This window comes from Pleurodeles waltl, chromosome 12 (genome assembly GCF_031143425.1).
Source record: "Pleurodeles waltl isolate 20211129_DDA chromosome 12, aPleWal1.hap1.20221129, whole genome shotgun sequence".
NCBI lineage: Eukaryota > Metazoa > Chordata > Amphibia > Caudata > Salamandridae > Pleurodeles > Pleurodeles waltl.
The window spans coordinates 641449660-641465694 of NC_090451.1; the positions used below are offsets into that span (position 1 = coordinate 641449660).

Sequence of the window (16035 nt, forward strand, 5' to 3'; positions counted from 1 at the left end):
TGCAAGGTCAGTCACATACTGGGTGAGTCCACTGCTTAGTTTGTAAAAGGATAAGAGCTGGAGTCCAAAGATTTGCTCGATGGCCCACAGCTGGCAGTGGCGATGTGCAAAATACCAAGGCTGCGTAGTCATCTCATGTCTCCTTTATGTACCACCAGAGACTCCCTACTTCGTTATCTCACAGTTGCAAGTTCTTTTCATCCCTGCTTTCTCCCCATTTAATTGCTTTTCTAGTTTTCTCCTTCTTTTCCCGTTGTGTACTTTTTGCCCTCTTGTTCAGAGTCTGATGAGAAAAGAGAAGTGCGGGTCCCTAAAAATGAGTGTTATTAGGTACCACCTGCAACCACCAGATCAAATTAAGCATTTTGGAAGACCAACTAGCCGTTTGAAAACAGACCCTTTGGCATGAAAGTGATTAAGTCTACCTCACCCTTACAAGCTTGCCAAGAACATCGGTCATTTTGAGGCAGTTTTCCTGCACGAGTTCTATGCATGTTGGCCCACCTCAGGTCATACTTGTCAAAGTAATTTCGGATATCTGGCCCACTGTTAAAGAAACATGCAGAGCACAGCAAAAAGCCAAAGAGTAAAGACTGGGTCTCAGTGGGTTGAAAGTAGCACAGTTGATTGGTGATGATATAGTAAGTAAAAACGGCGGAGAAGGCATGATGGACACAAAAGGGGAGAAGAGAAAAGGGAAGGAAACAAAGGGAAGACATTGAGGGTAAAAAAAAATGTGTACGGAATACCTACTGTGAGAAAATAAAACAGTTGTCAAGGAACACTTGGGCCTTTTAGTGAGTCTCGAGTTGCACGACGGTTGTTTGGTTCCAGCTGGGCAGTGACTTTCTGCTCCAGAAAGTGACCTAAATTGGGAGGTGCTTGCGTGGCCTTATCCGGGCTGAAATCTGAGAGGCAGAGGTGTGAGAGGAAAGGCCGCGTGCGCAGGCCGCAGCGCGTCACGCGCGCAGTCAGCTGGCCCCGGCCGGGCTGCCGGAAGCGCGCTATTGTGCTGACGCTTTTCCTGCCCTTTGTGCCAGGAGCCGGGCGGCGCGAGGGACGAACGCGCCGTGCCCGCCAGGATGCACCTTGGGGGCTCGAGGGCGGCGACGCTCAGGCAGGAGAAGTCAGTGTCCTTCCTGCTGCTGCCGGCCTGGTAGAGGACTCTGAGATAAGAGGCATGAGCTATGGAAGGAGCCACATATCGCGACCGGTGCTGGTGGCTGGGATTAAGTCCACCACGTTAGATGACGCACAACTCTTTAGGAAACCAAGAGAGGTCCTTGGGTACCTGGAGCCTCCAGGGTGGGGGGTGTCCGTCCGGTCTATTAGTTTCTCTTGGGTTGGGAGAGCGCAGTACCTTCCGCCACACCCGCCTAGGCTATGCCGAGTGGTAGGTGACCAGATTTTGGAAACTAAAAACGGGGACATTTCACAGAAATAAAATGACTACAATTTTACACCAACCGAGGGGCAGGGACTGACAGCGCTCATCATCGGAGAAACAGACAAACTGGAGACTAACGGACTAAATTAACAAGTATAAAACTCAGAATCACATCTGGTATTTGTATTGCTTTCAGATAAGATGCTTGCTAGCTCTGCTTTGGGACACATAATAAACCTGCCTCCATCTGTTTTCAGTCAACCCTCGCTGAAAACTGGACATGAATGAAATTTGCTGAAATCTGCTAGGACAGCAGGTAAAAACCAGGACTATCCCGGCAAATCCGGGACGCCTGATCACCCAACTGAGTGGATGCCTTACACTCTCCTGTTTGGTCAGGAGCAGTGTCTATTTCATGGAGGAAATAGAATGATTTCCACTACTACTCTCCCAGTAGATGAAGAATATATAGCGGCTTCTACTATTCTAGCTCCCCCTCTCCACAAGGTTTGCATTTCAGAACTCGTGACTAGGTCTGCGTGGTAATTACTCTGTAATGCGAAAAATGGCGCTGAATATTGCCATTGATGTTAGTGGTGCACCACACAAATGCAACCTAGTGTAACACGTCTTTTATTTTAAAATGTAAATGGAATTTGGAACACAATTGATCTCTACTTTCTGCAATTAAGCCAACCTAAATTATGGACCATGCAGGGCTTTGGAGCGCTTCCAGGAAGTGCTCCCTGCCTTTGCCCCCACCTCCCCACAGACGCCCATGTTGGCCACTGCTTTGATGCCCGCTTCTTCCCATGAAGGTCATTGGACATAAGCATAGAGATGATGATGGTGAGCCATGGTGACAGCAGTGACCCACTAATCACGTAAGCAATGAATAGGCAGATCAGTAAACTGCCTCAGGGCCTCAGCTATATATGTTAGTCGTCTTGGAGAATACAACTGCATTAAGTCAAGCTGGTGGCCAGGTTAAAAAATCCTAACACCAGCCAGCCAAAATAGAGAGAGTATTCACGGCCTTTGTTTTTTGGACATGTAAAAAAGAGGAGGAAGACACGCACCAATTAACTGATTGTGGAAATGTAGTTTCCCAGGAAGACAATTTAGAGTCCTTGAGTGGGATTACATGAATTCAAGATCGTGTTCATTGAGTACGAAAGGGAGAAGCCCAGTAGGTCACAGGATTCGGATTCGGTCGCACACTAGTAGACGCAGTAGGCAGATCGTAGGCAAATCCGTTCCAGCTGCAATCAGAACAGTTTAGGCCAGTCTTTTGTATTCAACTCCATGTCTTCTCCAAGGACAGGGAAGCTGGAAAGTACTTGCCAGCTTCTGCAGGAAGTCACCAACTTTACATTGCATGCAGCGTCTCTTCACAGAGGTCACCTTGCATACAGCTTGGTTTCCATGAATGCCTGCTACATCTAAAACGGCCTCATCCCTATCCCTCAAAATGTAATCTGCTGCCAGCGTAATTCTCTCTTTAGTTTTGTGATGGAACAATAGCCACCGCCTATCACAAATGGGGATTTACTTTGGCGCATCCCACAGTCAAACTGAGTATCATAAAAACACATGGAGCACCCCAATGGGCACAGAGATGTCAATTCAGCAGCCAGGACACCCTCACGGGCGATCTGTGTGCTATACATATCAACAAAATATAAGCAGTCCATTGAGAGAAACATTGGTTGAGACAGGAACTCAAACCAAAAGTGAGACAGGCCCATCTTTCCAATCAGTGCCAGTCCTTTCATCACTACAGAGTGAGACTCGCTGAAAGACGGATGTGTGAACTGAACCTGTAAAAGGTTTGAAAGCTGTGCACCAGGGGCAGTGAATTCAGCTCAGTGGAGGGAGTCATACCCCACCAGAGCCTACTCCACTTATTCGTGTATAAACATCCATGTGATATTGTGTTGCCCACTGGTGAGCACACTGCTAATAAATAAGAAGACTTCTTCACTGTGAGCAACTGGAACAGAAGCAGCAGCACTTATGGGAAAGCTGGTCCATCGCCATGACATGTCAGAGGCGAGTGAACCACTGAGCGATAGAGGGAGCTGTTGTTTTTTTACATGCAGGGGCCACGAGCTGTCAAGCCGCATGAAGCATATAACTGAGTCTCCAATCAGCTTGAGTCATTGCGCTTAATTCAAGGGGCAGACTCCAAGGATGACTGAGATACTAAGTAGGGAGTGGGAATCCATCTGTGGCTTTAATATGACCCAGGATCCCTTTCCAGAAGGTTGTAATGAGGATGCATGACCACCACAAGTAGCAGATGTCACCCACTGTAAGGCCACAGCTCCAGCAGAGGGAGGTTGTAGAGAGGGAGATAGCGGAAAGACGGGCTGGATTATAATACCAATGAAACATATGTCACGCCATAAGTTCTCCCACTGTTTCTGTGAGATGCCCCCTGTAGTGGAGGTTTGCCTGGTCTGATACCTGTGTTTGCGAACGGGTGTGGCGTGCTGAAGTGTGGGGTATGTGTTGGATATGAGGCCCTTGGGCCTAGTATGTGTCCTCACCAGCTTTTAGAAGGAGGTATATGTTCTTATAAGTCTGGGTTAAGCAGTTGGGTGTAGTGCCCAATGTCACAGCTGGTGGGATTGTAACCTCCTTGTGTCCGGGAGATGGTAGTCAGTATTACACCAGTCAAAGTACTTTATCAAGATTCTGAGAAAGAGGTTACGTGGTGTCCTGCATTCGCTCACCCTTCAGTCGAGAAAAGGTTCGGGAGAAAGTGCCAGAGTAAAGTCAGGGTTGCAAGCAATAGGAGTATTAGGGGAGGGGAAGGTGGTAAGACCACTTCTAAGTGCAAGCCTGTCCCATATGTCAAGTGCCTTTTTTGTGAGGGTGGCAATATAAGCGTTGTGCGGGCGGGAGTGTTTGAGTGGCCAAGCTAGGTCTCAAAAGGGGATGGCTCGATCCATGGCGAACCAGTGTTTTTTGCTTGCGCATACCACCCATGCAGATATGTATCGCAAGTGGGCAGCCCAGTAATAGTCGAGGAGGTTGGGGCTGGCCAGCCTGTCTCTGTCACAAGGTTGCATCAATAGGGTGTTAGAGATCCTCAGCCGCCTCCCGTTGCAGATAAAGGAGCGGATGTCCAGTTACAAGTGTAGATGTCATCATGTGGGATTGGGGTGGGCACAGTCTGGAATAAGTAAGGGGCCCGTGGGAGCACATTCATTTTAACAAAATTATCTCTGCCTAACCAGGAAATATGGCGGGGTTTCCACCATTTAAAATCTGCCAGGATACAGCGATGAAGCTGTGGCCAGTTTCCCTGCGTCCAGGTTGAAAGCATCAGGGTAAGTTAAAGGCCCCAGTATCTGATCATAACTGATGCCTGCTAGAATGGCACCAGGCTCCATAGGGCAGGCAGGTCCTGTTTGGGTACGGTCATGTCGTGAAGCCCGAAACAGCCTCAAAGGCCGTCAGGCAAGATATTACTACCAGGAAAGAAACAGCTGGTTGTGAGAAAGTGAGTAAAATGTCATCAGCAAACATGCTTATCTTTTAGTTTTGTTCCCCCAAAAGCAATGCCCACTACATCAGTCATATGACCAGCGACCTCTGTCGCAGGGACAGCGACCTCTGACCCTGCTTCTAGCAGGTAGGTCGCTTCCTCCTCACCTCCGCTACTGCCAGCTGCCTTCCTCTTGATTTGGTATCCTATTTTCTATTCCCTGTGCATTTCTGACCTTCGTAGCCGATGCGTCCCTGCGGCCCGCCCCCCTCCCTCATCCTCAAGTCTCCTTCCATTTTCTTGCTTCCCCCGTGGTTTCCCGCCTCGGAGCCCAGCTGCCCCCCCTGCCCTTCCATTGGTCAAGCCACCCCCTCCTCCCAGCTGCCACTCCCTCCCACCTCCCCTCTTATGCCGGCAGCAGCACGGTCGCGCCGCTGGCGCACCAAAGGTAAGCCCGTCCGCGCCAAGACCACGCCCAGCACCAGACCCCCCTGGCCAACACGCCCCCACGCCACCAATCACCATTACTCTGCCGACGAACTCCACGCCCTCAATCCAGGACGCTCCTCTATCTGCTTCCAGTCCACACCGACGCGCCAAAGGACTCTTCTCCTGCAAAGCCTGCAACGTCATCTGCAACCTAACCTCCGAACACCATATCAAAACAACAGACAGCCACCTAAGATGCATCCTGCTTAACTCCGGCTCTGTCCACAAACATGCAATTGAACTCTGGGACCTACTGACCACGTACTCCACCGACATCGCATTCCTCACCGAAACCTGGATGAACTCAGCCTCGGAATCAGACATAGCCATAGCCATTCCAGAAAACTGCAAGATCACCAGAAGAGACCGCAGCAACAAACCAGGAGGAGGAATCGCCATAGTCCACAAAAACACCATAAGAGTCGCCACCAACTCCGACGACACCATCAAATCCGCTGAGCACCTCCACTTCAAAATCCACATCAACGCCAACAACACACTCAGAGGAACACTGGTCTACAGACCCCCTGGCCCTAGACCGCAGTTCTGCGACTACATCACCGACACCATCAGCTCCCAAGGCCTCGCCTCAACGGACTACATCCTCCTCGGCGACCCGAACTTCCACCTAGAAAATAACAACAATATCAACACCACCAACCTAATCGACAACCTCGGCCTCAAGCAACTTGTCACTTCACCCACCCACTCCACAGGCCACACACTCGATCCCATCTTCTCAGCCAGCACACACGTCTCCTTCAGCCACACCACCGAACTCAGATGGTCAGACCACTGCTGCATCCACTTCTCCTACCAGAAACCAGTCACTCACCACCACTGCACACAACGCCCCCACGCAACTGGAGCAAAATATCAACGGATCAACTGATCTCCACCCTCGCCCGGGCCCCACCCCCTGGGACCCTGGACCCCAACACAGCCGCCACCAACCTGCATCGCTGGATAGAAGACTGCGTCAACACCCTCGCGCCGCAAAAAAAAAAAAAACAAACACCCCACACAGAATCAAGGCCAACTGGTTCACCCCAGACCTACAGGAATACAAACGGCTATGTCGCAGAATGGAAAAAACCTGCCACCTTGACCCTACCAACTCCAACCACATCGCCTTCAATGATGCCCTACGCAAACATCACCAACTGATCTGCACCACCAAAAGGATCCACTTCAAGAACCGCATTGACACCAACGCTCACAACAGCAAAGAGCTCTCCGGCATCATCAAAGAGCTCTCCACCTCCAGGACCTGCTCCAACGAACCCCCGCCATCACAGGAGTTCTGCAACTCACTCGCAACCCACTTCCGTCGAAAGATAGAAGAAATCCACAACAATTTCAACCCCCAGACCCACCAGCTAACTACAAACACCCACAAACCCAATGCTCCAAGCAACACCCACTTCCTCCACACCTGGATCCCTGTCAACATAGAAGACACCGCCAACACAATGGCCTCCATCCACTCCAGATCACCATCGGACCCCTGCCCACACCATATCTTCAACAAAGCTAACATCATCATCGCTCCCCATCTCTGAAACACCATCAACAGCTCCTTCGAGTCAGCCACCTTCCCAGAGAGATGGAAGCATGCAGAAATCAACGCCCTGCTGAAGAAACCAAAGGCAGGTCCTGACGACCCCAAGAACTACCGGCCAATCTCCCTCCTCCCCTTCCCAGCCAAGCTCATCGAAAAAATTGTGAGCAGTCAACTATCCCGGTTTTTGAAAGACAGCAAGATACTCGACACCTCCCAATCCGGATTCTGCAAAAACCACAGCACCGAGACCGCACTCATTGCTGCCACAGACGACATCAGGACCATGCTCGACAAAGGAGAAACAGCACTGGATTGGATCTCTTCATTTCTCACGGGCAGAACCCAGAGAGTCCGCCTTCCACCGTTCCTGTCAGAAGCCTCCGGAATCACCTGTGGCATCCCCCAAAGATCTTCGCTCAGCCCCACACTCTTCAACGTTTACATGGCCCTCCTCGCCAAGATTGCACAAACCCACCACATCAACATAGTCTCTTACGCAGACGACACTCAGCTTATCCTCTCCCTCACGAAAGACCCTACAACTGCAAAGAACAACCTCCACAACGGACTTCACGCGATCGCCAGCTGGATGGAATAAGCCACCTCAAGTTAAACACAGACAAGACAGAAATACTCATCTTTGGCACCAACCCCTCAGCTTGGAACGACTCCTGTTGGCCCACCTCCCTAGGATCCGCACCCTCACCCACGCACGCAACCTGGGCTTCATCTTTGATTCCACACTCAGCGTGACTCAGCAGGTCAATGCCACCTCCTCTTCCTGCTACAACACTCTCCGCTTGCTCCGCAAAATCTTCAAGTGGATTCCCGCCGAAACCAGGAAAACTGTCACCCACGCCCTGGTCAGCAGCAGATTGGACTACGGAAACGCCCTATATGAAGGAATACCAAACTCCAAACAAAGCTGCAAAGAATCCAGAATGCATTTGCCCGCCTCATTCTAGATGTCCCACGCCGCAACCACGTCTCACCCCACCTCAGAGACCTACACTGGCTACCAGTATCAAAGAGAATCACCTTCAAAGTCCTCATCCACACACACAAAGCCCTCCGCAACACAGGTCCTGCCTACCTCAACGACAGACTCACCTTCCACACCCCCACCCGAAACCTTCGCTCTGCCAGCCTCACCCTCGCCTGCGTCCCCTGCATCCGTCGCACCACCGCCGGAGGAAGATCCTTCTCTCACCTAGCCGCCAAGACCTGGAACTCCCTACCGCTCCACCTCTGCCAGGTCCAAGACCTCCTGTCAATCAGGAAACACCTCAAAGACATGGGTCTTCGACCAGTAGCTCCCCCCCACCCCCCCAGTGCCTGGAGACCCTAACGGGTGATTAGTGCGCTCTATAAATCCTCTGGGTGATAGCCAGCGGTTCAATGACTAGAGCAAATATAAGGGGCGACAAAGGGCACCCCTGTCGCGTTCCCTGCCGTATGGCAATCGCAGCCAATTGCTGCCCATTGACATGGACTGTTGGTGTTGGGGTGGCATAGGATACCATAATTTTAGCTATATGCCTGGGCCCAAACCCTGTCAAATGCCTTCTCCGCATCAAGAGAGAGGAGGCCTGCCGGGATATAATGGCATTGTACCTTCTCAACAAGGTGTGCACAATGGCGGACATTATCCGCCCCTTATCTGTTACGAATAAAGACCACCTGGCCAAAGTAAATGAGGCCAGTCTGGTAGCCAGAATCTTGGTAAATATCTTGGAGTCATTATTAAGTAGGATTATAGGGGGACAAGATAAGCAATGGGACTTTGTCTTGGCCTGGTTTGGATATGAGGGATACCTCCACAGGTGACAAGTAGGGAGTGAGCCCTGTATCTTGTGTGAAGGAGTTGAAGAGTTGTAAAAGGTGATCCTGCATGTCAGATAAGAAAAGGCAGTAAAAGATGGCAGGCAGTCCATCTGAGCATGGGGTTTTTGCCGAGTGGGAGGACTCTTACCACTGTGTGAAGCTCCTCCAGGTAATTGGAGCATCAAGGAGCTCTGCGTGTTGGGGATGTAGTGGTTCCCACTCGCAGGCATTCAAGTGGGTCTCTATCTGTGCTGGAGACACGCTGTCGCGCTGGTAAAGTGCTCGATGATAGTCTTGAAAATGCCTGTTTGTCACGTTCAGCAGTCGCCAAAATTTGGTCTCCGGTTTGGAATTTCGCTATATGCACCCGGACTAGTGTCTGGAGGAGTCTATGAGCTGAAAGTGTGCCCACCTTGTTACCTCCCTCATAGTATCTCTGCTGTAGAGCCAAAAGAGTGTGTTCCGACAGTTGGTTCTATATGACTCCGCAGCAGGGCAAGTTAGCGTTTGTTTCGGTGGAAGGGCCCTAGCTTATCTTGCCGCTCCATTTCTTTGAACTCTGTTGTTAGTTTGATTCTACCATGCACGCTTCTATCCTTCTAGCTGCACAGGCGACCACTCACCATATATGAGCTTTGAACCCATCCTATAGCATATGTGGGGAGGTATCCGGTAGGGAGTTAAGGGTAAAGTACTCCACGATCAACTTACATATCTCAGTCACATCTACTGGGTTTCGTATGATTTTGGGGGGAAGCACCAATGTGGCAGACCTCTGCAAGGGGAAGTGGTGTCGGACCAGAGCAGTTCTATGTGTGCGTGATCGGAGACTGATATACCTGAGATATCTGCTGCGTCAATATTGCGAAGAAGAGAATGTGTTACAAAGACATGGTCTATGTGGGAATACGAGGCATGTACATGGGAGTGGAAGGAGTAGTCCCACGCATCAGGATGTTTGTAATACCAGGCATCCGCGAGCCCCACGTCAGCGATATTCCTCTTTAGCTAGGCAGACATTGCCCCACTGCCCTGATACAAAACCCACTTCTGTTCTTTTCAGGATCCCAGGCCAAATTAAAGTCACCACTGACTATTATGTCGCCCTGAAGCCCCATCAGTTGTTCGTGCAGCCCACGCCTGAGATAGGAATCCTGAGTGGAATTTGGAATGTAGGTATTAAGACGTGTAAGCGGCTGCCTGCCCCGAAGTATTTGTAATGTCAAAAGGCACCCCTCCTTATCCCTCACTGCCTTAGAGACAGAACAGCTAAAGCCTGTTTTGCATAGGACATCCACCCCCAGTGTTTTTGGTATCAGTCTATGCCCAATATCGCACCGGATAATTTGGGAAACAACAACTTTTTCGAGGCTGCAGTGCACAAAAACAAAAACGACCCCTTGGAATTTCATGAACTTTACATCATTAGTACATTCACGTTTTCTTGGGAATAAAAGCAGAGGCCCCAAAGAATAAACTCGAAGGTAGGGAGGGATCACACGATACGAGTTCCATACCTTTATACAATAAACTCCTCTCTTCATAACAAAGCATCCACATACTGCAAAAAGATACGAAAAACAACAGCCACATCTATATGGCAGAGAACTTGAGGATAGTTTGTGTGCAAATGAACTTTGCGTCACACTTTTGCATATTTGAGAAAAATGATTTGCATATTTAGCCAATCATGTTTCTAAAAAGAATATTTATGCTGTAGGAATACCAGAACAAAACACTTCATATATTTTTTTGAGACTGTATTTGAATTAAAAAGGAATAATGCACCATGCTTACATCTGCATACATTAAGGTATGTTAAATAGCAAATCCTATAATCTGTTTCAGGAGTAGAAAATGGAAGTGTTAGTCACTTTCTGCAACAACCATTTTTGTAATGAAATCCAGTAGATTTCCCATAGTTGCTCAGAGTACCACTGCACAAAACAGACGATAGTTCCATAACCAAATGTCCACATCACCAGTGTGCATAACAGATTAGAAGGTAATGAATTTTGTAAATGACCTGGCTACTTTGGACTTTGCTCCTTAGTTCAAAGACATTGAGTAACCACATTATTTCCACAAAAACATGTTGTTGAAACTGAATCAGTAGTCTGATGCTTCTCACACAATATGGTAACACATCTCATTTCGTTTAAGGCACTCGGTGTTAGAAAATAAATTCTGATGTGCCTGGGAAGGTTCCTATAGTCGGAGTGAGCAAGAGGCTGTAAATGAGAAGGCTTACCAGGATTCCGTTCAAGACGACTTTGGAGGGAGGCATTGGATTTGATTTGTTAGGTGAACCAGCCTCCAAGTTAGATGAGTTCAGCTGTCGTGGGTGACATTATCATGACTGTGTTGTTAGGTTGAAATTAAGAAAAATCGATCTGAATTTTGAAGCTTCTTAAAGCTGTTGAGCTGATTCACAATTTGTGTCTATTCAGGTGATGGTTGCATATGGAATCCAACTAGGATCTCCCTATGTAAGGGAGTGGTTAAAGGGGAGAGGGGACAAACAGTGACTCAGTCACAAGCAAGGTTTCAGACAATACATTTCATGATAGGCCGTTGCAACATATAGTCCGGAGTGAGTTTCTATCATGAAGTCTTGAGGTGTATTTTCCTTTGCACTATCTAGTCTGATTTTGTCATTTTTTGTGGAGGCATGTAGTTTCATACGAATTTAGGCCAACGGTAGCTGAAATAGGTGAACATGGGGTTGATGAGTGTGACTGTGAGGTCTTTGAGGCTGTGTGTGTTGTAGTCAGTCAGATGGGGCACTGAAGCTGACACTTTAATGGATGCCATTACTGTGGACATATTTTTCCAACAAACTTTGTTTACCTTTTGTCCGCATGTACCCACTTTTAATAGACAATGGCAAGGTATATCACAGTCACATTTAGAGACACCAGTCCAGTGAAACATCTTAATGTCCTAAGCAAACCACAAAGCAAGTGAAGTAGCACCTAAGATCTTACCTTAAAAGCCTCCTTAGCATTTGCATCGTCAGCATCATTTCGTTTCCAGGGTCTCTCAGGGTCAGGGAACTGCGAGCCTTGGAGGCTGGTTCCAAAGACATCTATGTAGAAGAAGGCATAGTCCCCATTGGTCAACCCCTCTCTCCAGGCTTGCAGCATGAGCTGTCGGAAAATGTCCGGGGTACAGCAGATGTAGACAACTAGGGCAAGAAAACAGAAGACAAGGGGAGGCCAAGCTTAGCAACGAACAATTCAACTTGATCTTCAAGGTGACTTATGATCAGCAGCCCAAAAGGCTAGTTGGAGAAAGTCTTACAAAGCAACCTTTAAATTGTGGAACTGCCATCATCATACATTTTAGTAATCTACAATCCCAAAACTCTTTCTGTTCTTTTTTCCTTTGTGTTCATTCTACCAAGGATGTGTGTTAAGTGGATCAAGCAAACCGGATCCCGAACGGCCAACAGAGGCAGTGTTACCTTCACTAGTGTTCTTGGAACAAAAGATATATAGTAAGGAGTGTATGCATCTGTTTACACGGGGTACCTGAGTACCTAATGAGTGCCTGATACACGTGGGACATGAGTTCCTTATATTCAGTGTCTCCTTCCTTATGGAAGGACACAAGTCATTGCCTACACATGCTTTGTGTGACAGCAAAACACGTTTACTTTAAAGGCATTTAGTATACACCATATTCAGCATTCGGTATGCAGACAGCCTCAAACTGACCTACTAAGTAGACTGCAAAAATGCAGAAAATTGAAGCAATGAAAGTAATCAAGCAGCCTTTCTCACATCACACCTCATCAAAAAACAAGAGGACAAAAGAAGCATCATACCCAGGCATGCTACACCTCAACCTTCTGACTTTGAACACTTTGGGGGTTATTCTAACTTTGGAGGAGGTGTTAATCCGTCCCAAAAGTGACGGAAAAGTGTCGGATTTACCACCAGCCGTATTACAAGTCCATTATATCCTATGGAACTCGTAATACGGCTGGTGGTATATCCGTCACTTTACCGTCACTTTTGGGACGGATTAACACTCCTCCAAAGTTAGAATAACCCCCTTTATATAGAAAGAAAAGAGAAAAAACCTAGGAGTAGTCATTCATATACCCTATCTCAAAGACAGTAACAAGCCTCGTCATGACAGAAAGTAAAAGCCTCTCTTAGGAGAACCGCCATTCCCCGACCCTGCATCACAGTCATGGAACAGGGCTCCCCTAAATACAAGAAAACAAAGGCCACTCTTAATAGGTCAGCAGTTCCCAAGCCTTAGCTCACAGAAAACAAAATCTTTTTCATTCCCGAAATATTGATTAGAGAATATTGTTATACCTTCATATCATAGCCAAGCTAATGAGGATAAAACCACTAAAAGGTAAGGGAAGCAAAGATGTATTATTCTTAACGCCACATCTACGTACCTTGATTATATATATATTTATCTCTATTTATTTCACTGAAAAAACACAAAGGTTAAAGTGACGTTAAAGTTAGGAAATATATTAAAAAACCCTTAGAAATTCACTGAAAAAAGAAAAAGTTTATAGGTACGCTATAGTTAGGTTCAGATCTTACACGCACAGAACAATAGAAATTCAACAGTTATACTTATCTCAAGAAACGATTACTTGTGCCTTAAGGTAACTATAATGCGCACCCTTGCCATGCACAATTTTCTCATCAATAATTTTATTGTAAATGTTGCAGTGTTATTGTCAGTGATGTCACAGAAGATGTCATGAGTGATGTAACATGTGGGGTACTTAGCAGTCCATCCGCGGATGATCCGCATCCGTAGATATCTATATTTCTTTCTTCAAATAACTCCAAAACTACAGAATGAATTTACACCAAGTAACAAAAAGAGATCTTTCTGGACCAAGATTTACCTTTCTGCCAAATGTAGTATAATTCTGCTCAGCGGTTCGGACTGTAGTCATGTTTGAAATCCATAAAGAGAATTGCAAGGGGAAAACGGATTTTGGGACCCCAGTTTTTTTTTTTTTATCAGTCCCTAGTTGACGGATCAACCTGAAACTTTAAAGACAACAGCTGAACGAATTACAGTTTTAACAAAATGTGTGAAGATTCATCAAACCGTGCAAAAGTTATTGGCAGAACAAAAAGCTTTTTGTCTATGGGAATTAGGTCCTAACTGTACTTATTTGTGGCCCTCAATAGGATGGGAATATGTATTATATATCTCCAAGGTGCTCTTATGTGGAGTTTGGTATAAAAGAAATCTATACATTCTTACCTATTGATAATTTTGCCCTCGTTATTATAGCTACGATTAGTGATGGACAAGCCACTTAAGGCTCGAGCCAGAGGCCCGGATCAGCTCAAAGTACTCTTGCACTCTCAAGCCCAAAACAAGCCAAACTTTAATGTGGTTTACCATCTACCATCTCCGCCAAGAATTAAAAACAAAGCATAAGCTTTTGGTGTTAAAAGGAGGGAAAGAAGTTGCCATCTAGTAGGTAAACTGCATAATGTAAAACCAGAAATCTTGGGACCAATCCTGGCTTCTCCACTTAATGAAAATGTATGATCCTAGGCAAACATTTTATTTTAGACAGCCTCCTTTTCCTTCATTATCACATGAGAGCACATTCCAATACGAACATTCTGAGTGTATGAGGTACAAAAATAATCTGATGTATTAAAGTAAAACGTTTGTACATGTTAAAGCAATACATTTTTTATTTTAAATAGACTCATTTTCACATGATGTTTGCTGCATGATTTAGATGACAGATATTTCAGGGCTCGGCTCATGAATGGGCTCTCAGAGCCCATCCGGTCCCTTGGCTTGGCTGTGGCTATCCATGTTAATTGGTTGGCTTGCCCACCTCCACCTATGATATTAAAATAAAACAATATTACCTATTCAATATTCAGGACCCACATCCACCCAAAGAGGTGAAGAGAGAAGAACTGCGTCTGGAAATCAATCAATCTGACCCTTTAGCTCACAGCTTTACAACAAGCCTCCCGTGATCACAAAAACGTAACAAAAGAACTTAGGAGATCAATCACTGGCACTCCTTAGCCAGGAAACATGGAACACACTTTCCTGAACATGAGAAAAACACATAAACACATTAAGGGGGCAGTGAATCGCATTCCTCATCCTTCAGACATGGAACAGCTTTGCCCAAGCCTGAAAAGGGAATATAAATATCTTGGATCAGTCAGTCTCCCACCCCAGCCACAGACAAAACACAACCTTCCCCTAAAATCAGGAACAGAATAAAAATGGCTAGTGAGGCCAGACACCTTCAGCCCTAGGTAGCAGAGCTCTTGGACACATAACACAATTCACCTGAACATGGGACAGGAAAGCACTTCAGAAGAACACTCATTATTCAGCCCAGAAACATGTATAATAGTTTTCAAGAACATGAAAAGATAAAGAACACTTTAGCCAGTCAGTCTCTGGTTAGGACCAAGGATTCCAGCACAAGCCTTAGTGAGCGCTGGAAGAAAGACAACACCCAAGGTCAGTGATTCTCATAACCTGTCCAGAAACATGGAGCGACCTTTCCCTGAACATGAGAAAGACATACACTTTATTGGGTGGCCCTCGGACATGACACAAAAGTGCCCTAAACATGAGACGAGAAAATAATAATCTGTTACTCTCACAATCCTGCCCATGAATATGGAATAAGTATTCACTAAACAATGCAATGTATAACAAGACCTTGTAAGGAAGTCACTTTTATCAATTGGTTACTGACATTGAATAAGCTTAATCTAAAGATAAGAAGAGTACATTTGCATACAGAACTTGAAATAGGGTTTGTAGAAAGAAGATCCAATTGGCTACTTGGGCTTTGTGCAAGGATTTTTTAAGATAATCCTGGTGTGACGACTTTGAAATAGGAAGAGAATTTAGAAAGAGTAGTACAGCAAGAGATCCCCTTTGAAAATAATCCCCTTTGAGATCAAACGAAAAGCTAAACATGGTCGCACACCAACAAGCTCCGACGTGCTACATTAATTTATTCAATTATTTCTAGAATTTACTTACAGTAGTCCAAAAGAGTAAAAACTAGAAGCAATCACATGGCGCTCACAGATTGGTAAATCCAATTCCAATGAGCACTTCCCCTCAGGCTACACTTTCCAATAGGAAAAACCGGATGCAATATTAAAAAAGGATGTATGATAATCAAGAGAAGGTGCCTAGAAACCTGGAAGGGTAGGTGCAGGCAAACTTAAGGTAGGCCCACATTTTAGATGGGATGAAGCTTTAGCCGCATGCCTTCCA

The 16035-nt window shown here is 46.5% G+C and overlaps 1 protein-coding gene across 1 annotated transcript in view; it reads right to left on the reverse strand.

Moving 5' to 3' along the window:
• NPR1 (natriuretic peptide receptor 1) overlaps nucleotides 1-16035 on the reverse strand; it is an 806130-nt gene that overhangs the window by 649916 nt on the left and 140179 nt on the right. The window contains exon 2 of the mRNA XM_069218195.1: nucleotides 11748-11947. Coding sequence (XP_069074296.1) covers nucleotides 11748-11947 — 200 coding nt within the window. The remainder of the gene's footprint in view (nucleotides 1-11747; nucleotides 11948-16035) is intronic.